General features: G+C 41.5%; 1 protein-coding gene across 2 annotated transcripts in view; it reads left to right on the top strand.

Annotated features, from left to right (window-relative positions):
- ADCY9 (adenylate cyclase 9) overlaps positions 1-23,786 on the top strand; it is a 90,933-nt gene that overhangs the window by 54,633 nt on the left and 12,514 nt on the right. For both annotated transcript variants that reach the window (XM_065030843.1, XM_005505623.3), the window contains 5 exons: positions 4,509-4,611; positions 6,623-6,831; positions 14,523-14,682; positions 17,627-17,775; positions 20,748-20,789. In XM_065030843.1, coding sequence (XP_064886915.1) covers positions 4,509-4,611; positions 6,623-6,831; positions 14,523-14,682; positions 17,627-17,775; positions 20,748-20,789 — 663 coding nt within the window. The remainder of the gene's footprint in view (positions 1-4,508; positions 4,612-6,622; positions 6,832-14,522; positions 14,683-17,626; positions 17,776-20,747; positions 20,790-23,786) is intronic.

Here is a 23,786-nt window from a genome sequence, read left to right as displayed (position 1 = left end):
TTTTCTAATCTTAGTCTATATTCTGCTTAAACTACAGCAGGAACTTGATATCAGAAACATTCTGCTCAGGAGTACGTAAAGCCAGGTTTTTCATTGTTTCCTTGGTGCACAGTCATTCTTCAGTCGTCTTTGAAAAGGAAAAATAGTCTGTAAATGACTTGTCATGAAGTTGAACTCTTATCTGTACATTCAGAAGTCCTCTTAACACACATAGTGTGTACCTTCCTCTGCAATTAGAACTGTAACGTAAAATCTGAACCACAAACCTCACATTATTGTATAGCAAAAGAAAACATCTGATAACATTGTATGACTATCTACCTACCTAGAAATCCTACTGGCCTTGGAAGCAGAATGAATAGGAGTGAATTCTCATGGACCTACTACCAACCTACAGCAAACAAAACAAAACCCACCAGCTTATTTTGGGCAGACAAAAATACATTCTTCAAAATTCAATAGTGTGTGATTTTTTTTGTAAACACAGAACCATATCTCCCTTATAGCAGTGGCTTGACTGGATCAGCTAAACCGAGTTTGTTATTATTTATGGATTTTATTTTTGTTTCACTCCTTCCACTCAGATTAGGGATATTTTATCTAAATATTCTTGAAACTAAATGCTCGTATAGACTCCAGGCTGCTTGGGACAGAGACGGTGTCATCTGAACTGGAAACTGGACTAAAGCAGGAGCAGTGAGAAGGGGGGACACCAGTCCCTCTCTTGTCTCTTCTCTAGATATTTTTCGATCACTGCTCTCCTGTAGCCAACTGAAATTTTAGCTTTCATTTTTTCCTCTGTGTGGTCTGTCCTTAGTGGCTGATAATAGGGGTTTAGCTGATATTTTCAAATATTGGAGGAGAGACAGATTGAGAAGGTCCAAATGTCGGCAAAAATCAGCAAGAACCAATTGGATTTTCCAACTTTCTGCAAATTTCCGGATGCAGAAGTAGCTTGATTTATGTTGTTAATCTGCTGAAGATACCGAACTCAAGCTCTCGTGTTCCTGGAGCTTTCCTCCTCCACTTACAACATGAATAATTTTTTCTGATTCAGACCAAAGGAAGAAGCAGGACCATGATTTGACACCAGCTAAAGCCTGGCTTTTTTTTGGTCTCAATTAAATATCATCATTACCATATTAAGTGGGCCATTTCTTGTTGCCAGGGAAACTTCTCTGCTGAGTTCGGTTCATGTAAACATAACTTTCCAAAAATAATCTTCTGATTAATTAGGTCTATGCAAAATGGTTTAAGCCTACTATTTTACATTAATCTTTTTTAACATTTCTCAATGTGAAGTTATATGTAATAAGTCATTTTTAAACCATTCTGGATCTCCTACTGGGAAACATAATATATTGTTAATCTCAACAAATCTAGTATGTGTGAGGATGTTTGAACGGGAAATTTGAGGTGTTTTCAGGGAAGGGGTGAAGCCCAAACTTCCCGTCATTCATCTGACATGAAACCCCCATTCTTAATCATAAAACTGCAAAACTCCAGTTCTGGTTTTATGTTACTGCAAACCCAGCAGCAGCAGCAAAGCATGAGCTTCCCCATGCTGGGCAGTGATTCTCCTGTGCCGCACAATGCTGGTGTTCCGATATCAAATTGTGTTAACAGAAGGTACCTAACCCAGAGGTGGCGATAAGGTGCATAAATTAATCACACAGGCTCCCCGTACAGCTGGGAAGAGTTAAACGTGTGTGAGGGAGGGCTCAGGAGCCCGTACGTGGCATTAGGGAGCTGGTTGGGGTTAGCTAGGCAGAAATGCTGGACACTGGTGACGTTTTTCATTTCCCAGCCTCTTTCTAGAGTGCAGGTGACTGAGTTTCATGAGTGGCCATTCATTTCTTTGTGTGCCGAGATTTCACCTTGCAGGTGATGTCTCAGCACGGTTCTGGTTATCTTTAAAAATAACAATAAAGCCCGTGCTGGTGTGGCATGTTTGTATTATTGCGTTACATAAGAATCCTTCTCACAGAAGTCATCGGTTTGCATATTCTTACAACTTGATTATAAATATTTGGCAAACAGCGTATAGTTTGAGCATTGAGTCTGACCTTACTACAACCACTATAAAAATACCATGCTTTGTTCATTTGCTTATTGCTGTGTATTTTAAAAGAAAATTATAGTGTAAGAGTACAAAAGGTTTAAAGTTATTTTCACTGGGGATAGCCTCAAAGGGTTCTCACTATTTAGATTTTTGTTTCCAAGAAAAATTACGTATTCCTTAGGTTATAAACCTTTTGAAGTACAAGAAACAAGTACTTATGTGCTAATCAGGACAGTACTTAAAAATGATCTCTTTAGACTTGCAGATCAGTCCCAGGGCAAGATGAAGCTCCCCCAGCAGCTAGGTTCTGTGCAGCACTTCATCTCCCACCCCACGTCACCTTCCTCTTGAAAGAAACAAACAGATTTTTAATCACCCGCTTCCCAGTCTTGCTCGATTCAGGGCAAACACAAATTGGTTGTGCTGGGGAGGCACAGCCCCTCCTGGGAAGCAGATTATGTACTTGACTGCGTTTAGTCAAATAAGCCGGGGTCTTCCTTTTTGGGACAGACGACAATTCACATGGGGCTGGGCAGGCACAGTACGGCAGCTGGCATCAGAAACACTGCCTTAGTCCTGGTGTCACCATCTTACACCTTCTGTTTCATGCTGCGCTGGCAAATCAGATTGTTCTTCCTACATCCTGAGACCGTTGCAGCTCCAGCATAGCATCACCGTACTCTGTTGAGCTTCCCTGGAGGAAGAAAGTTAATTCCACAATATTAAAACAAAGAAAAACAAACAAACAAAACCACCACACACACACACACGCACACACACACAACTTCCCCCCCCAAAAAAAGAAACAAACAACCCTTGCAATATTTATAACAGGTTCTTAGAAACCTCTAAGAGATGGGAGAGATGGAAGAATGAATGAGAGAAGGACTCAAGTGAATTGTGTCCGGTCATTCCTTCACAGTTAACCTGATGTTTTTGACATATTGACCAAGGCCAGAATGTTTAAAGTTTATAAAGTATCTGCCATAATCATGGTTGAAATCTTTTGTCTTCTCAAGCTTCACTCTATCAATGTGTTTGGTTGGTCTTGCATCTCAGGAAAAAAATACTTCCCACATGTCATCTTGTACTGGGGAGCTTGTAGTTCCAAAAAACCTCCTTAAGTGTTCATGAAACATACACAGAAAAAACAAAAACAAACCCCTGAATAAAAGAATTCAGGCACAGTTCTGTAGGATCCTTCAGCTTCCTCAGCTGCTTAGAATTTGATCTCCTGTGCATTTCTCTGATTTTTGCTTAGAGTTATCAACTTGAAAATAGCCCACTCTAATTGTTGCTCTGGTGCTGTAATTTTCAAGATGGGAATAGCACTTGGAAAGAAGCAGCCCCATTTCAGATCCTACAGCAATTTTTAAAACAGTGGGTTGCTGGAAAATGAAAGGAGGTTCACAGCGAGAGTGCGTGTTGCAGTGTCTCAGATGAGGACTGCACAGCGGAGAGGATGACGGGCTAGACCAGCAATAAATGGTGTAAGCAGGTGTGACCTTACACTGTGACCATCAAATCCTTTCAGCTCTCTGACACCTACTAGAGAAAGACAATGTTTGCAGATCAAGTGCCACGGATGTTGTTAGAAAACTTCTTTCATAAACCTCTTACAACTAATGTAAAATGCAAAAAAATGTTGTATTTTTGCTCCAGAGGGTGAGGAATAGAAACAACTTTTTAATGATTGAGGCCTCTTTTTATGTTTGGGTGGGTTGGTTGGTTTGTTTTATTCCTGCACCTGGCGCTGGCAGATAAGGTGAAGGAGTGCATAAGCACCCTCTGGTAGATAGTGCCTTCTGGTGCACTAGTCCTAATGAGCTAATTTCATTATTCGTCAGTGTTGATAATTCCGGTGATTTCAAATCTTCTGTTTCAGAGGTAAATGTAAGCTATCCATCTCCTCAGTTCTGTTTCTCTGTGGATCATTAACGGAACGTTCCCAATTCAGTTACTGAGTTATTTTAGTGTCTTTGAAATAACAAGTGCTTTTTCTAAAATGGACAAGTTTGTTGTTTTTTCTGTTTTGTTTGTTTTTTGTTTTCCTAACAATTTGTCACCTTTGTCATCCTTGGCTGCTTTGAATGATAGAATTCCACCCTAGGACACAAATATCCTGCAGCCACACGTCTCCTAAGGTTGTGCCTCTCTAGCAGAAATTAACCTTTACCATTTGCTGGCTTCACTTACAGTTATCTGTAGTCATCTGTGGTTATAACTGTTAAGTTTCTGGAAGGACTTGTTAGTCTCTTCCTGAAAATATAGAAGTTTGCTCTCTCATTTTTTAGTAAAGTATTTCCTTTTTCTGAGCGAGTGAAGAAAAGCGACAGGAACTTTGAAGCCAAGCGCCAGCATCCCTGGAAGCAGAAACCACAGAACAGGGGGCTCTAAAAGAGTTACAGCTGAATAAACTGATGGTGATGTTGTCTTTTCTCTTTAGCCTCATGAAGGACTACTTCTTTAAACCACCCATTAACAAGCTGAGCCTGAACTTCTTGGATCAGGATTTGGAGATGGCCTACAGGACAAGCTATCAGGAAGAGGTGTGTTTCTCCTGGTGTTGGTTTCCTTCTGCAATCTATCTAAGCAACTGTCTGTCGTTAACACATTTCATTTCAGTCAATGACAAGGATCACTAAATGTCGAATGTGATTTACTACTCGGTATTGCTGCCTCTGAAAACAGTCTCCTTTCAGCTTACCTGTTTTGTGCCATGCCCTGGGTCTAGTCCAGTGTTGAGGCTGGAAATGTATTTTCACAGTCCGCCAAGATACGCTAATGACTTCTCACCTGCCTTTTCGCCATATTCAGGCTAATGTTTTAAGGCTTTGGGCAGGCCAGAGAACAATGTAAGCTGAATGTAGAGGTCCGCTTGCTACTTGTCTTCTCATCAAATATCCTGACTTTGAGAATGATAACTTTGAATTTGATCCTTCTTCATGTCATAGCCTCACAATTATCCCTGTGGAACCTAAACCTGCTCTGAACTCAAATATTGTAAGTTTGCTAAGTGTGCTGCATTCAGAAACAGGCAGTTCAAGCATACACAGATTGACATATTAATGTGGGTATGTGGGAAATTCATAGAAGGAACAGGAAAGTGGGCTCTGCATTTTGTTAGAAGCAAGCTATTAATGTGAAGATCATTATGTGTAAAACTTCCTGGGAGTGAGAATCTTCACTCTGGACTAGTAACTGCAGCATTGGGGCAAAACCTGTTTGAGCCCTAATATTAACATAGCACTGGATCCAAAACAACAACAAATCTTCTCTCGGGAGAGTGAAACGGTTTGTCAGCACTGCTGGTTCTTCAGTTGCCTTGCAGGGCACTGTTGCTGACAGTCGCTGCCAGCACCCGAGTTCACCTCATTGCACAGTGCCCGCTGTGTGTTCGGCTTGTGATCCTTCTCTGTAAGCAGCTCTGCTCCCAAGAGCTTGACTGGCCTGGTCTTGTTTGGAAATTAAAGCACAACTTAACACTGTTAGGGCACCCTTAATGCTGTCACTTTAGGATATAGGGCTGCTTCCCGTAACTCAATTTGTGTCATTTTCTCTGTGGACTAACAGGCTTCTGCTACAGTTCAGATGGAAAGCTAATTTTGGCACTGAAATGATGCTAGCTGAATTAATTTGGTTGCAGAGAGGTACAAATGAGGAACAAGTTCATTTCCCGGTATAGCTGAGTGCAGATAGCATTCTGAGGAGCAAACAGAATTTCCAAATCAAACCAGTATACTCAAGCTGAGCTACTTCATGGCGACATTGATAACATACTTTTTGTTTTTTTTCTTTGGAACGTGCTTTCTGTGGTCCCTTGGGCAGATACAAACACTCTTAACGCTGGGCTCATTGCATTAAGCCAGGATGTGGAGCTCATGATCTAGTTTTCAGCTGGACTGGCCAAAGTAGCACGAAGCACAGCTGCACAAGCACTGGGGCCAGGACAAGATGGGATGGGAATGTGTGGTAAGGGCTTATGGAAGAACAGAACTTGGTGTCCTGGGCTGCCATCGGTTCCGATTACACAGCGTCCCAATTGCTGCTTTTAAACTGGTGTGAAAGGGAGAGGTGAACTCTGCCACAGACAAGTAGCTGTTTCTGTAGAGTGGTATTTGGAGGGTTTTCTTAAAGAACCATTGGATCCAAAAGGTTTATTGTAAAATCTATTATTATTTTAAATGAAAATCCTCGAAGGAAACTTCTTATAGCTTTATCTGCTGGTAATTATGTGTTTTGTGTTTCTTTGCACAGAACAACCAATTTTCATATTGTTTATTTCAGTATCATAATATTCTGTAAAAATCACCACAAACCTAGGGACTGTGCTGCCTGTACTCTTTTTTCAACACATATTTATTCTCAGAGAACTGTGATAGCCATCAAACTAACTCTTCTGTTTCTTGTTTCAAAACAGTACTCATGTTGGATTAATGAAGTGGCAAAAAGTTCTGTATTCCTTTGTTTTTGTAGACTGCTGTTTATAATACAGTTAAATTCAGCAAAATGGCAGTTATTAATTTCCATCCCTTCTCTCAATGCCTGGATTCCACGCAGGTTATAAGGAATGCTCCAGTGAAGACATTTGCCAGCGCTACCTTCAGCTCGCTCCTGGATGTGTTCCTCTCCACCATAGTCTTCCTCATACTGTCTGTCACGTGTTTCCTGAAACACGGGATGGTTGCATCCCCTCCACCTCCTGCAGCCGTCGTGGTGTTCGTCATCGCCATCCTGCTGGAGGTGCTGTCCCTTGTCATCTCAATTAGGTAAATAAAGCATAAGAAAGTCTTGAAATAGCAATGGGAACTGAAATGGTGGCTGGGTTGGCAACATTTTGTTTGACAGCACCCCAGGAACTCACTGGATGATCTGTACTGTTCAGAAAACGGTGTTAGTGAAGCCAAGAAGGCTTGCGGCAGATCTTGTGTAGAGAGAGGTCGAGCTACAGAATTTGTAGGAGCGAAAGGTGACTCTGATAGAGGCCACTCAAGGCATCAGAATCTCATGCCATGCCTGCCCCTGCTTATTGTTCCTTGGGATGCCACACGCAGCTGGCTATCTTCTCCCCTCACAAGGCTGTCAGAGTGAGGGGACTCAAACAGAAAACTTTCATCTGTCCTTCTAAAACAACAACTCTGCCTTAAAATTCCTAGATAAAAGTATACCATTCTGGAATTAAAACAGAAAGAATGTATCAGAAAGGCAAAGAGCAGTTCTTTTCTCAAAAAAAAAGGGGGGGAGGTGTGCAAAAGTCACATCTGTCCAGAATTAGTTTTTTAAATGGCCTCCATTTCAAGTCTCATGGGTTTAATATTCAAACAGTTTGTGTCTTCTCTGTTTGACACGTAAATGGAGTTCAGCATTTCCCCTGAGTCCTGAGCTGTGTGGCACGCTGCTGCAGGAGGGGTGAGCTGGCAGTGCCAGCCCCAGCGCTGCCTCTTCACCGCGGCAGCGGAGCATCCCCAGTCCCTGAGCTCTTGTCCGTCCCTGCGGCCCCTGCCCCTCTGCCTCTCCTGTGCCCCTGGAGGTGACGCTTGGCTGCAGATACCTGATATGTAACAGTGACTTCTCATTCCTGGCTTGTGCCCGGTCACACAGAGAATGTGGTTCTGGACTTTTAAGACGCTTACGGGCCTTACCCTGGCATTTGTAACTACTCGGTGAGTGGTTACTCTGCGGTTCCTACGTAACGTGGGGTTTCCCCAGGCACGTTGGAGCTACCAACACATTCAAGTGCAGCAGAAGACTACAGCATTCAGTAAAGCTCCTGCTCTCCTGGGTGTGTTGTCTGATTTGTACTGATACTACTTGTAACCTGTTATTAACCCAGATGACAGACCCAATAATAAGTTGTTTGTCTATACGTGTGAGAGCAAGTTTTTTCTGCCCTCCTCATCCCCCGTTTTCACTGCGCTTCCTTCTGACACAAGAGCATGTTACAAGGGTGGTGTGTGGAAACGTGTGTCCTCACTTGTAGTTCTGCAAATCTATCAGGTATGTGTAAGTTAAAATGCTTTCATAATTACAAGTTAGAAGCAATTCTGCTGTTGTTTCAAAGGAAACAAGACATTGCAGTTTTCACTCAAGGTAAAAGCTACTGAATTTGTACCGTAGTCGCTGACAGAAGCTTGTAACTCCGTGCATATAAATGTATGTAAACATATTTGCATGAAAGCTGGCATTTAGGTGTAGAGAGAGGTCATTTGGGAATGCTTTTAAGGACAGTGTTTCTTAGCAGGTGTATTTGATTGCTGCTATTTGAATAGTATTGTGGTTCTTCGTTTTTTAGAAAATGTAGAAATTCAGGAAGTGTTAAGACCTGTACTGATGGTTGAACTGGTAGGACTGTCATTCCAGTGCATCCCAACCTGGATTAACTGTTGCTCTGTCCTCTCTCTTGCACCAGAAATGCATTTTTCCCTTTGCAGAACAGTTTCTGTACTCTCTTTTGGACGGGGGAGGAGGTTTGTTTTGTCAGTTTAATGTGCCCGGGCAGCTCTTTCATCGCACCAAGCAGGAGAGTAGGAAGGCAGCAGTGAGCAGGTAGTTGGTGTTTGCCATGGCATTGTATGCTTGAATTTGTTCAGCTCTGGACAACTCAGCCACCACTTTGCAGAAGAGCTGGGTTCTGCTCTCCAGGTATGTTTGGAGAAAATTTGTGTTCATTCACCTTGCAGGTACCTTAGCAAAGTATTCCACTTTAGTATTTTTTTAATTCATTAATGGTCCCCACTTGTTTTTTCCAATGCTGCATCGCATTGCATTTATAAAAAAACTATTGCTATAATCTTAGGAATTTTTAATGTGTAGTTACATATGGTTTTATTTCAGTCCTGTTGTGTAACTGGAGGTTTATGAGTTTCTTAAGGAGAAGGCATATTGTTGTTTTCAATGTGCTTTCTACAGGGTGTTTCAAAAAGATGGACCCAATTTCAAAGCTATAGTGATTTCAAATGGAGTCCATCTCTTTGAAACACCCTGTATATAGTCAAGAATTTGCGAAGTGGTTTTGTCTTTCTGAGCCATGTGCAGCTGTGCAGAGGTTTAGCTTCACTGCAGCACTGTGTTGAGAGCCATGCTCTCTGTTAGTGACCTTGGGCCATTACTGAGGCGAGTTTAAGTGGCTTTATAATGTTTTCTTAACACTGTTTTGTTTTGCCCCTGACTTTTAGAATATTTTCCTGAGACTAAGTTAGTTTAAAGTCTGAATTTGACTTTGTAAGCCAGCTGGGATGCCTCATTTAAAGTCACTGAGATTTAAAAAGCAAGTGTTACAGGATCGCTCCTAAGTCTTAGAAATACGTAATTTTTAATATTAATCATTCTTTTGTGCTTAATTCCGATTTGAAAAAAAACAGGTTAAGAAACATCTCACACTGTGGAGGACACCTGTAGCCAGCCGTCAACGCTCATAGTCCCACCTGGCGTAGTAATAACAGATGTTCAGTGAACACTGTACTGGCGGCACGCAGGAGGTTTGGGCACGCAGGGGATATTGCAATATTGCAATTCCAGCACAGCTACGGCAGGCGCGGATGATCGGTAGTCAGCAGTGCGTGCTGCATTCATTGGAATCAAGATGACCCTGAATCTCGAGACCCCACAAATTCTCACGGTTAGTTGAAACAGAAACAGGGGTTGCTGGATGGGATAAGCGATTGCTGCCCTCCCTCAGCTGGGGAGCAGGGATGCAGGAATCACGTCAGCAGGTATCCCTGGCACATGGAGCCCCTGTCATGTACGTGAGAGATGTGTTGCTCCTTCCTTTTGGTAGGAGGGAAGGGTCTGTGAATCGCTGTATTTACTCCACAGTTACAAGCAATTGATTGTCAGGAACTTGCTGTCATCGGCAAGCTTTCCTCTGTTAATGAGATATAATTTGTATTTGGCTTAGTTCCGATCATCACATCTAAAGTAACACTTGAGTAAATCTCTTAAAGTACAAAACAGGATCAGCTGAGGTCAGAGTAGATCTTACCCAGGGCACCTTCTTGAAAACAGCCTGATACTATACACCAAAAATGAGCAGTCTTTGTAGATTCAAATCTCAGAAGCTTTCTGGTAGGTTTTCAGTTCTAAACATAATAGCAGTGGTGTATTTGAGGGGAACATTTTAGGAAAGATACGTGTTTTGGTTTGGAGGGGTTTTTTTGTTTTGAATTCGTAATATGGCTTTATTTTATAGTAAATACATAAAATACACTCCACAACCTAAGGCGCGCACTCCTGTACAGTTCCCTTGAGCAGAAAGAAGAAAGTCTATTTCTCCTCTTCAAATCCTCTTCAGAGTGAGGACTGCTCACTCCGAGCACTCGTTATGCACAGAAACGGTGCGGAACTTCCTGTGCAGAAATGTCATCCCAAATGACAATCACAGAATACCACCGAGATATCTGAAGGGAGGAGATTGGACTACAATGCTGGGCACAATCCCAGGATTTCAGGAAAAGGGATTATTTTAGGACCACAAAATTCTTGCCTAAGTTTCTCATTGTATTTTCATTATCGTGATGCGAAACACCCTGTCTTTAAATCAGTCTAACTTTTAATTGAATCCAGGACTCAGCCTAGGAAGTACTCGCTACAGCTCTTGTGGCCAAGACCTTTAGTCCAGCTGCAGGAGCGGGAGAGCAGAGCGCTGTTGCTGCTTGTACAGCAAGGAACGAGTTAAAACTGCTAAAGCTCTAGAAGAGCAGAAGTCCTCAGGGATTAATACTTTCAAGGATGTTTTGATTCCTCTGAAGTGTCTGATAATCAATTATTGGAGTACCTATGAATGAGGATCTCACTGTTATTGCAAGTGCCACTCTAATTGTGTAAAGCTGCACGCAAAAAATGGTGCTTCGTTTGGAAGCGTGTAGAAGATGTCATCTCCTGTTCTGTAAATGTAGTGCAAAGAATCTCCTCCTGCCCACTTGAAATGTGGCTACTTTGACTTTTCGTGAATTCAGCTGAAGTGTAACAGGTCCTAAAGTTCTGCTATTTTATAAAAATATCTTGGGAAATGTCATTGAACATATGACAGTGTGTGAGACTTCAGTTGGGAATCTTATTGCTTCTGCAGGAATACAGGTAAAAGGCATCTGCCCACTATTTTGGTTGTGAAAACAAGATTATTGTTAACTGGATACTTTTGACATCTAGTTCTTGTTCTTGAGTAGAACTTGTTATAGATAAGTTTGTTTAAAAAAAAAGGAAGTGTTGCTTTTGATAGCATCCTTCAGTGAAGACTTCTGGGTGAAGAGATGAGACCAGAATAGTGGATATTTCAGCCCTGTTCAAAAGAGTGAGAGGTGGGAGCACTTGATAAGTTGCTTCAGGAATTCAGAAGTACCTTTCTGGAGGGAAAAAACTGAACAACCTTCTGAGTGAAGAAAGCAAGCAAGTGAAACAGTCAAAGGGGAAACTGCTGTTGTGTGATGGAGCAAAACTTCGGCTTCCCAGGGCTTGCTGAAGTAGCCCCGGGTCCGTCCACAGCTGAGACCCTGCGGCCACCCAGTCAGGTCTTCTGAAATTCTCAGTGACCAGGAATAGAAATTGTTCTCTGCAACTAGAGCTTAATGAAACTGTTCTGTTACAACATGACTGCTTTGCCTTGCATCAATACTCTGTATCAGTGTATTCTGTTTGCCTTTATTTATTTCTAACATCTGCGACTTTGGTATTTAATATCCCACCAAATTGCTGCTATGTCAAAAGCTTTTGATTTGAACTATGGGAACTGATTTCAAAGTGCCAGTAAATACAGAAATGATGGTAACATTACCCATTAATCATTTATGTCAAAGTTACTAATTTGAACTCCAGCATGTGTAAACATCTTGGATGCTTTAGCATTTAAGCCCTGTTGAGCTGCCCCCTGGCACTGCATTATTTACCGATACTGCCCTGTATCCATTAAATCTGTCTGCAGCTCTCATTGCCGTCTGGATTTAGTGCGCTGCTCCCTGCAATGGGAGTGTTGTGCGGTATTCACAGGCTTTTGCTGTTTTGTGAAGGATGAGATTTCAATCATTTTAATTCTAGAGCGCAGAGCATTGTGATAAATACTGGACTGGGGGAAAAAACAGAAGGTAAACATTATCCCGAGAAATGTGGCGTTGTGCTGGAATTTGCAGCTGCCTCAGTAAAGAAGTATCCTCATTACAGGATTAACTGATCAGGTTCACTGATGGATTTGTTGCTATAGTTCCCACGAGAATTTGTCCTGGCATGGAGGCTTGGCAAAAAAAAACCGTAGAAAGCAGCTTTCTGCACCATGGAGTCCCTGTTGTGTGGGTTGGGGTGAGAGACATGAGCTGCACTGGGTATCTTGCCATGCTTTGCATGCCACGGAGCTGGCTTTTGTGCCAGCCCACATGGGAGCGACACGGAGGATCGGGCAGAGCGTGGGCAGAGGTGTCGCAGAGACAGACAGACTGCCTAACTGACAGACAGACAGACTGCCTGCCTTCTCCTGGCTCCGCACCCCGCTGCCCGGGGAGGTAGAACCCGGGTGCGCTGCCTTGGAGCCCGATTCAGCTTCCTGTCTCGCAGTTCAGCCTCGTAAATGTTAATCCGAATTTGTAGGCTTTGGGAGAATTGAACTTTATTTGTAGAGGCACGATCTTGGGTGACGTTTTCAGAAGTACTCGATACCGGGCAAGCTTGGCTGCCGCTGTGTTGATGTTGGAGGCAACTGAGTTAGGACACTACGCAACGCTTCAGAAAACCCAGTTCTTCCTCTGTAGAGCTTTTAAAATAACTTTGTTTTGCTTTATATACAATTTATTAATTTCTGTGCTTTATTGTGAAGTTTTTTTAATGATGGAACATAGCTATAATTTTTGGTGTAAATGAAAGTCTGTTAAACTAGGAACTGACAAATCTGTGAGCACCCTCTCGTGGGGCCCTGATGTATTACAGCATCTTCGATTCTGTAACCCCAAATTTATCTTTTTCAATGCATTTAAGTATAATTTCCCGATTTTAATATATTAAATTAGAGAAGAACTCTTGAATCTTAAATAACAATGCTTGAGCTCGCAAGATTCAAAAAAATTCTAGAGCAGAAAGTTAAAATATAATTAATAAATAATACATATTTAAAGTGTGGAATAAGTGTCAAATTCACATAAAGAGCTTTAAATTTATCCTGTTTTATAATAAGCTTTTATCCGGCATAATACCTTATATTTTAGACAACAGCGTTAAGAACTCAGAAGATAGTTTTTCTCTTTTGAAAGGTATAGGTAATGTGGAATACTTTGCGTAACTTTGGGAGATTGTGAATTTTGTATGTAGTGTTTGTTGTGTTCATACTTACTTTTTATTATTTCGTTAGCTGTGAGGTTCTCTGTCCAAAAAAAAATAGCAATTATGACTGTCTGGGCTCTACTGGAGCCCACTGTTACAATAGCAGAATTATATGCCCAGACCAATTCTAATAATTACGTACGTCCACAACAAAACAGCTTTGAACAAAGCTGACTCTACTGTCTTACCTTTTGATGTCTTCATAAAAGTAATTAGAAACTTGAACAGCAATTGCGATTTCTCTAGAGTGACTAGTATTTTTGAGCTATAAGAAGCAAGTTACCCCAAGGGTTTGTTTTTGTAGATAAATAACAGTTTTCTATGCAGTGTCCTCGAGCGCTAAGCATCCTTTTACCTTTCTTTATGCGCGTTAACAATCAGAAATGCTCTCAGTCAAGCCGTATCTCCGTTATGGTGCTCTCCAGAGCTCTTCCAGTTGGCTCCTCCAGCACTTCACAGGTTTGGGCCGTCGTTGTATCAGCAGCTTGAGGCAAGAGCCGTTCCTCCCGGTGCCTCGCCGAGCCAAGTGTGCTGCGGCGCTGCTGGCGAGTGGAGGAGCTGCCAGCTGGCCCGGCCGCTCGCCCCGCTCCCCGTGTGCCGTGCCAGCTCCCCAGCCCACGCTCCGCTTCCCGACCCTCCCGGCAGGGAACAGGCTCCGGCTGCAGACCGGAGCTGCTGTCCGGGCGGGTGGAACTGGGAGAACTGGTTTCGGTTGCAGTGCGATGGTAAGGCAGCGTGGATGTGCACGGCCGCTGGGGCACTGAGCTGTTAGAGTGTTGCTGGTGTTATTTTAAGTGATTTTTTTTTTTTTAACGTGTAAAAGTTTCCCCTCTCCCCACTGGCTTTAAGACTAAATATTTATGAATGGAGAGAAGTCTTTCATGTGGTTACCTTCCACGTAAGTGAAATTTGGGCTTCAGTTTTTCTCCAAGCCCACTATCCCGCTTGCTCTCACACCCCTTGCTGGAGCAAACAACTGGCCGTCTTTCAGCAAAGGTGGATTTTCTCCTGAAGATATCAACAGGTGCTGTGGCGTATAATATGTCATGATTGCTCATACAATCTAAGGGAAGGGTTTGAAGTTATATTATTACAAGTAAATTAGACGTATCAAGTGATGCGCTGACATGAATGCCTGGATCTGTGATTTCATTTGTTCCAGAATGGCGTTCTTTCTGGAGGAGGTGATGACTTGTACCAAGCGTCTCCTGGAGGTGATATCTGGCTGGCTGCCTCGACATTTTTTCGGTGCAATCCTGGTTTCTCTCCCAGCTCTTGCAGTTTTTTCGCACTTCACCTCTGATTTTGAAACAAATATACATGTAAGTTGTCGAACTCTGTTTCATAATCTGACGTTTTGGATCTAACAAAGCTTGTTGCTTGCCTGCCGTCTTCTTCACCTCCCTCCCGCTTTACATCTGTGTGATACAGATCCCGCAGAGGGATAGGGCTTCTGTGTACGATGAAGTGCCTGGTTTGTTATGTAAATACAGTTACTTGCTTATTTGAAAACTGTTATACAAAAGAGGAGAGGAGTACCTATAAATGCCTGCCTACATACATTTTTTTTCTTAGACCAAACACTTCTGCAGGTGTTTATCCTAAATAATGTGAGCAGTGTATCTTAGACTCGGCATTGCATTCATTCTGGTTTTGAGTTAGAGTTTGCAGCTGGAAATGCCATGTATACTTAAAAGTGAATCTCAACAGCGAGAACGATGTTAGCAGTGGATGTGTTTTCTTTGCAGAGTTAGATGGAGAAACTCAAAGGAGAGAGGCCCGAGTACACAGAAATGATTACCCCACAGAGGTTGTGGGAATGGTTAAAGGAAAGCAATAGCTCTCTTCTGAAAAGGAATGGAAAGAAATTGGCATGTTTAGCCTCGCCACAGAAAAGTCCACAGGGAAATTGGTGTCTCATTTAATAAAAACATTCAGAAGAAGGGAACGAGGGGTTAAATAATGAGGAGGGGGAAGGAGGTTTCTCTCAGGTAGCACAGTGCATGATCCTTCCCTTCCTGGATCTTCAGGGAATTCTGTTTCACAAGGCTGTTTCGGGGCCCTAGGCATAGGTAGCGACCAGATCCTCTTCATTCTTCCTATCACAGTTTATTACTGGGTGTTGGGAAGTGTTTGTTCCATGGAAACATGTGGACCAGGCATATTTTGGTCCTTCCTGATTTAAGCAAATATTATTCCATGGTTATCACAGTTACAGTATTTTCTATTCTTTCATATCTCATGTTTAAAATCATTCTGCAGCTTTTACCTTTTGTGAATTTTAGTTGACTATTTTTAAGCTGTAATTTTTTTTCCAGTTTAATGATGGTCTTCCTCCCTCCTGACTACCAATAAACTAACTGTAGGAATGTTTTCCTCACACTGAAGGGAGCTGAAAACCTTCAAATCTCTCAGATCTGTCCACTCATTTTTATATCATCCCCATTCATCACCATCCTTGATCATCTCTCCAAACATTTAAAAATACGTTGGAAGAACCTTTGCGCTGAGTATTCTCCATGCCTGTCCGTATCAGGCTGTCGTCCAAATGCTCCGGGCAGCAGCAGGAGATGGTGGTGTTTATCACCAAACTGACAATGAACTTGGCTTTCTTTCCTCTTGCAGGTCCTCCAGAGTCGTGGGGCGGTTGGCTCACTCTCCAAGAGATGTCCCAACTCGCCTTGTGTTCCAGCACTCATGGAGCTCTAGGAAATGGAGTCAATCTATAGAGGGTCAGGTAAGTGTCATCTTTTACTATGACATGGTTTTGTGAAGTTTTTTTTTATTCATAGCATTTTATACCCTCCCTGGATATAAAATAATTAAAATCAAAATTAACGAAAACAAGAATGAAAAAAAAAAAAACAACAAAAAAAAACTTTCCAAAGCCATGCATACATAGTAAAACACAGCACGTCCTGACCCTCTATAGGCTGGCTTCATGCTGGGGCATCACTTGGAGGGAGAACCAGTGCTCTGCCACTTTAGGAGACCTGAAATGGGGGAAAAAAAGTAAGTTTAAATTATGTTTTTTTAATGGACGCTTCTGAAATTCCTTTTATCCATTTTTGAAAAAAAAGAAAAATCTGTGCTTGTGGTTTAAAAATGGTAAATTATGTAAGGTTTTTTCCATACACTGTGTCTACTTCTGAATCACATGCTTGTTTGTTATGCTACAGTATTGCTAATCTGCAGTCTCTGCATTTCAGCTGTAAAGGAAATTTAAAATGAGAGAGAGAGACTGAACGTTTGATAGTGTAAAATGCAGTATATGGTTAGAACAGAGCTCCATAATGCAGTTGTGGAGTTTCTGTTTTAGCTTGGATGACCGTGAATATTCTTGATAAAACCAAAATTTGCACATGGGTTTGAGAGTTTTGATCGCTGTAAGATGGTATCTCGGGGAAATGAAGGCACTCTGGGCAACACAGCCATCCTGACCTTCCTTTTCTTTATCCAGTAAAGATGTGGAAAGGGGAAGGTTTGAGGGGTTTTTGAGGTAGGGCATTTGGAACAGAAAATCTAAAATTGTCCTTTCAAATTGGCACAATTTGACACAATGGTCGGGTTACCGAGCATCAGTTGACAATGGCTGATACCTGTCTTTTGTTATCAAACCAGATTCTTTTCCTTTTTGATTTCAACTGCTGCTGGCCAGTACGATAATGTTCTCTACGAAGTGTTTTTAAGTGAAGGGAATTGGATGAAGTTTCTGAGGGTGAATGTGTTCCACATTTTCAGTGCAGTGGAATTTCATCATCCCGTTGAAAAGAGACAGGGTCTAACCCCAGCAAATGAGATTACCAGAAATGCCAGAAATGTTTACCTTTTATTCTCTTTTTTCTTATTTTCTTTTTTCTTTTCTTTCTTATTTTTTCTTTTTTTTTCCTTTCTATCTACTTTTTTCTTTTTTTTTTTTTTTTCTTAATAAGAGGCGGTCCTGAGTTTTTTGCAAAGGTAAGCTGAAGGTATTGAAAGTTCCTGAAATAACGGTTGTGCAATGCGGTAATAAAACACTCCATCTAGGGAAAATTGTGACAAACTACCTGTGCTAAAAGTTTCCTTGCTCTTTGAAGGGTAGATCTCCATCTTCAAGTGCCGTCTCCTGGCACAGACACTGTGGGGGATTACTGACTGCATAGAATACAGACGAAATTAGATCTTTCTCCTCTGTATCACAGATTCTTTAATTTACACTGGTGTATATATGCAGAAGGGCTCCAGCCAGCAAGAAGACGCTAACCCCGCTCTCTCTCTTTGTTGCAGTACACCATGTTCATGTGTTGCGCGATTCTCATCACCATTGTGCAGTACTGTAACTTCTGCCAGCTGAGCTCCTGGATGCGATCGCTGCTGGCAACCGTGGTAGGAGCAGTGCTGCTCGTCCTGCTCTACGTCTCCTTGTGTCCGGACAGGTGAGCATCGCGCCTCAGCACTCGGAGACCGCACTTTGGATGAACTAACTTAGTTTTCTCCGCCAGTGAAGTGAGGGTCTAATGCATGGGATTTTAGTATCTGCCATGAATCTCTCCAGCGTCTAAAACTTCATAATTTGATTTGGGAAGAATTCTGCATTTTTTTAAGGATTTCAGGATGATATCTGAGGGGCCTGATTCTGTAATCTGTCTTGAAATCACACTGTCCTCAACAGATGTGTTTCTAAGACAAGCTTATCAGACTCATAGAATTGTCTTTCACGATTTATTTGAAATCTATTTTATAAAGAAATTTCTGAGGCATTTGATGGTGCCAGAGAGCCCAGTTGTTCCCACACAACCCTCTGGATTTATTTTTGCCCTTAAGAACCATGAATCTTCTACCTACTTCCTCAAGGAGTTTTCCACTGTGGAAAGCGGGTGCTTAGATTTAATAGGATTCTAATACCCTGTTTCCTTTCTCCCTTTCCTGCCTCTTCAAAGGACGCTGCAAGACAGTAACCAGAGGAATCAAGTTAATGCCATTTCTGTGCAATAACCTTAAGGCTTTTCAGTTTTTCCTCTAATAACCAATTTTCCCCATAGGAGAATTTGTTTGCAGGATTCTCCTTCTATTTTCTTGCCAAGAGAGTCAGGGGAGTCCTTGCAGCCATCCACTCCTATCGTCAAAATTTTATAATCAACTTGCGCTTCTCCACAGCTTAAGAAGCCTCATAACCTTTAGCACTCTTACTATGGTGTGGATTTTGCAAGGACTTCTTAAGCTGGATTATTCTAGTTCTTATCAAAAGCCCTTCCTCAGGCCTGCTGAATCTACAGTGAAAAACATGAAAAAACCCCAAACAAACCAAAGAGTTTGCAGGTACAGGTTTTGTGTGATTATTTAGCTTTTAATCCCCTCCTCAGGTATCTTCAATGGTCTCTTTTAGTCTTGGTCTAATTGATAGAAAAAAAAGGACAAGGAGAATAATAATCACTCCTTATACCTGTTCACGGGTGGAAGTGGCTGCAAGGATGTCAAAAGAAAGTCTTTCCCTGGGAAAAAATAACTTGGAACCAGAGTCAGCTGACAAGTGGTTTCTAGATCTTATTAGAGTGAAGACAAATCCCTTTTTTGTCTCTTTGCAGAGCGCTCGGGCACCGAGTGCAGGGCAGTTCTTTCTGGCTTCAGTGCAGGGATGTAGTGTTTAGTTTCTGGATGCCTTCTCTTTGATTTGTCCCTTTGGTTTCAGTTGTCCAGCTTACCTAACATCGTCTCCGCTCCGGCGCACTAACAGATCCTCCCCCAGTAACAACACTGACTTTCCATCCCTTGCCTTTTTCCCCTGTGACACTGACACTCACTGTCCAACCACCCGCCTCATTGAGAATTCAGCCCCAGGTTTGTTTTTTTGGGGAAGTTTATGAAGAGCAAACCCTTGATGCCAGTTCTTCACTCCCTGGCTGCTCCTCCATCATTCCCCCCAAACGGGGGATCTTGTTGCTCGTTAACCTACCGTAAGCTACACTAGAGCATCTGTGTGGAGCATCACAAGATGCTGGTTCATGGCAGAGGCTTTTAAAATAGGTTAATATCATATATTTGTGGTACCAAAAGCCTTCGTACAAAGGCAAGCAGCCCAGGCAAAGCATGACAAAGGTGTCACAGTTGACATTTCCTGAGCAACTGAACCAACCTCCACATGTCCATGTCGAAGGCGGTTTATTAGAGAACAATCAGGAGGTTTGGTGTCATAATTGTAACTCTTAATTCCTTACTATTCCTCCTATTCCTTATTATTATTATTCCTTGTAGAACAAATGATATGTGTGATTACTAAATCGGCTTGTGCATAAGCTCTGCATTAAGACATTGTGCAGAAAGGGAGACGCAAAACTCGGGATTTTCCCTGCATTTTTAAGGGACCGGGAAAGGCTGTTCCTGAGCACAGAGGTGGAGACCTTGCTATTGTATCGGTTCATAGCATCAGGTTTCACTGACTACTAAAAGGATGGCATGAATGTTAAAGAAATATTATCTATAGCAATTTTGCTAATGATAGCACATTTTCACCTGTGGTTTGAACAGCAGCGACCATTAATGGGCGAAATAGAGAAATCTTGGAGTATGTTGTTATTTAGTCTTTTTAAAGTAAACATTTAAACTGCAGATGTGAAAAAGTGACTTATAGAATTGATCATGAACAAAAATAATGCGGGTTGAATTAGTGAGACCCATAATTTTTGTTTGTTAATAACAGCTTTTTTACTCCTCTCTTATCATTAGTCTGGATAATGGTTTTTGTCGCAGTGAGAGCTGCAGCTCAGTGCGCATCACAGGCAAATCCATTCTGCAGATTTCTTTACTTCTTTTTTCCAGAAGTAACTAATCCTGGGAGTTGTGATACTTGATTGTCGTGGAGAAACTGTAAATTTGTAAACACAAAAATTGCCTGAACTACTTACTTATTTTCTGTAGTGGCATTTTCAGAAATAGGCTCTATGTTTGTTTGGCTTTTTGTTTGTTTGGGGAGGTTTTTTGTTTGGTTTGTTGTTGTTTTTTGTGGGGTTTTTTGTTACTGTTTTTTGGGTGGTGTTGTTTTGATCCTTGTATTGTGTGGTCAGATAAGATGAAGGCATAACTGGGATTTAGGGTTCTGAAATTGCTTTTCCACATTGCCAAGGTAAGATTGGATTGTTTAACAATTACTCGTTCCAGGCATCATCTTGACTGCATTATCATCAGTTACCCATTAGAGGTGTTTGCATCTGCCTGACTGGTTGCTTCTTCCAAGCAAAAAATGAGGATAAGTCACGTTCAGAGTTTGTCTGAAGCTGATGAAGTGTGGAATGCAATTATTGGTCCTACAGTCTACATCATAGAAAAGTTTAAAATGCGAACTGAAATTCTGGCAGGATGCTTTGTTTATTGCTTTAACTTTCCTTCTGATATCAATACTTTTTTATTTCAGCTCCATGGAAACTCTTCATCTAGATTTGGCGCAGAACGTTAGGTAAGCTGTATATAAAATTACCATCTTTATGGATAGAAGCATTTTCAGTCAATTATATGTAGCAAAACTTTGCATCTGCAGTAATACGCTTGGGAGTTCAACAAATTGGTTCAGCAAGTTGTGTTTAAGCTCCTTGTGTGTGTAATTTCCTTTACAGAGAACTTGGGTACGACCAAAAATCATCAGAGCGCTGACGCTGCAGTCAGAGTTGTGTAATACTATTATCTTTTTAAATTGGATTTCTAGGAAATAGGACCATGGAGAAGCTATATAAAATAGCATCTGGTTTTTTTTCTAGTGGTAGAAGTTTTTAAAGCGTTGTCTGTTCATCAGGAGCTATTTATTGGATTTCCCTGGCTGATCTGCACCATCCAGGAGTGTGCTGAGTTGGATGGTATCCACCGCTGGGAATTCCCTGGGGCAGAGGAGCTGCAGGAGCCGGCTGTGAGGGCAGCCTGCGTGGCGTTTGGTTTTATTGATTATTTCAGTTGTTTTATTGATCTTTGCTATTAGAAAAGTATGTATTTGCTGATTACAGATTTGGGAGCAATACTGGGGCAATGTTGCACTTGACTGAACTAATGACCTTGTGAACACGTGACTTAATAATTCATCTAAACAAATGTGTATTCAGGAGCACGTTTCTGTTCCTGGTAGCATGTATCCAAACAGAACTACTTTTTAAAAAATGTCATCTACATGAATGCTCTGGTAGTTGAGAAGACACATGGATTTTAAGTCACAAAGATGGTTACTGTGTTTTCATGTCAGATATTTATTCACAAAGAAGTTAGCACTTACTACAATGTTAGGTTTTGGGTTGTTTGGTTTGGGTTTATTTTTTTAATTTTATTTTATTTCTACATGGGTTTTCCTTTTTGTGTGGCTTTGATTCATGAAAGATAACTTCATTTTCATAGCAGAATCCCAGTTCACTAAATCTACAATGGAGAGTTAAAGCCAAAAGAATAGATGTGGCTTGATTTATTTTTCTTTTTGTAAACTAAACCACCAAAAGGAATCTGTTGAAAAGGCAACGTACAAAATATTAAAGCGTGGTGATCACTGGAAGTAATGTGTTAGGATTAGCCTGAGTTTGGACCTTTAGGTGGTTTATTATTAGTTTGTGAAATCACTGAAGCTTTTGTGTTGCTCAGAATTACGACTGTCTTGCCCGGCACTGACAGCAGCTTAGGAGGCTCCTGACCAGCTGCTGATCACTAATAAGTAATTCATTCTGCCTTAAATAATTGACAACCCAGTCTTCCAGTCAGTTACTATTTCTACATCATCACGTATTAGAAATCTGGCAAAAAAAATAGCTAATCAAGCATTGCTTGTATGCAAGTATTTTTCTTCTATAAATATATAACTTCTAATTCAGGCCAAATAAAGGTAAAAGCAGATAACAAACCAAACCATGCAGAAGATGTTATTGCAAACAGGCGTGGAACACGCTCTGCCTGCTTTGCAAATGCGAGTTTGTGCTTTAAATACCAAATAAGGCAGTGACCAAAACGTCTGGCTCATTAAACATTTCTAAACTTCATTTTAAACTTTTTATCGTGAAATGTACAGATTTGTGCTTTGCTCATCACTCTTGGGGGGAAAAATGCATGTGTATTGTGCATGAGTCAATGCTACATAGCGCTGCCTTTTCTGCAGCGGTTTGGCCAGGTTGGCTGGTCCCTGCCGCTGTGTTTTGCAGAGCTGTGTCTGTCCAGCAGGATCGTTGTTACCAGTCCGGGCTCCACTGAGCTGAAGCTGCCCAGGCACACAAATTAACACAATGCTTCTGTGTGTTGAAAGTTAAGATAGTTATTCCTATTCCGCTTCTACCATCAATTTGCAAGAGAATTTGGCTTCTCTTTTCATGGCTCTTGTAATGTACATTGTTGAATACCAGAGTTCTAGAGTTCTGTGCAGAATTTCCCCTTTTTCCTGGTGATGGACTCATAAAAAGTTGAAGCTCCCTTATCCTAACAAACTTTTTTGCTGTTCTTTTCTCAGTGAGATAAATAAAATGGTTCCTTCCTCACCCCAGTCAGCACGAGAGCTTTTCCTGTGTTCTAAGAGGGCCAAACAAACTTACTTGTTTTGCATGCATTTAATGAGGTTATTCCCTTTCCTTGATCAAGAGTTGAGATAATAATTAATGTTGCATGGGAAGAGAGATGCTAGTGATGGCGATGGAGTCGTAGCACACAGTTCACCTCTGGGCTGTCCGCACTATGCTCAATAAATCAAAATATGGAACTTGCCTTGTTTTCCAGACAGACCAGTTCTTTAAACTTTGTCTTTTAAGCAGGAAATATTTTTTGTTTTCATCCATTTCTTATCTTAGAGCAGGCAGGGTGTTTCATGTTCTGGTTGGTGAGTGGAGGAGCAGCGATGGGCCACTTGAGGTGGAAGACCGAACTCACTTGATGACAGGGGCTTTTTTATGTGCATCCACTGTATGTTCTTCATCGAAAGCAGCAGTTTGATTTCCCCTTGCCACACTGTTCCACCATTGCATTCCTTTTTAAGATTTAGGAGGCACGCATCCTCTTTAAATATAGCAAGATATCCAAATCCAAACATAGGTTACTGGCTCAGAAGCAAAATGGCTTTCCAAAAATCTTTGAGTGGAAAGCCATTATCTTGATGATTTGTGGTCAAGCCAAAGGAGATTCTATCTCCAGAGCTCTCACTTGCTCCATATTCAACACACAGCCTGGATGAAGATGCCAAGTTAATAGTTCAGTGTCTGTGCCAGGAAGCACTTCACCAGTTTGAGTCAAAGGAACATTGTTAACTTAAGATTTCAATTGGAATTATTTTTAAAATCAGTGTTCTGCTGCAGCACCTTATAAAAAGTAAAGCTTAAAAAGATGTGGGTGTCTATGATCCTTTCTGTTATAGCTGTGGGGTGGTGATTCTTCTTTTCACCCCAAAGGGCAGTTTCAGGTCATCTTTGCTAACTGACTGTGTAAGATGATTTATAGTCCTATAGGT

The sequence above is a fragment of the Columba livia genome, chromosome 15 (assembly GCF_036013475.1).
Source record: "Columba livia isolate bColLiv1 breed racing homer chromosome 15, bColLiv1.pat.W.v2, whole genome shotgun sequence".
NCBI classification, from domain to species: Eukaryota; Metazoa; Chordata; class Aves; order Columbiformes; family Columbidae; genus Columba; species Columba livia.
Note: the sequence above shows the minus strand (reverse complement) of the source record. Positions and strands in the feature narration are given on the sequence as shown.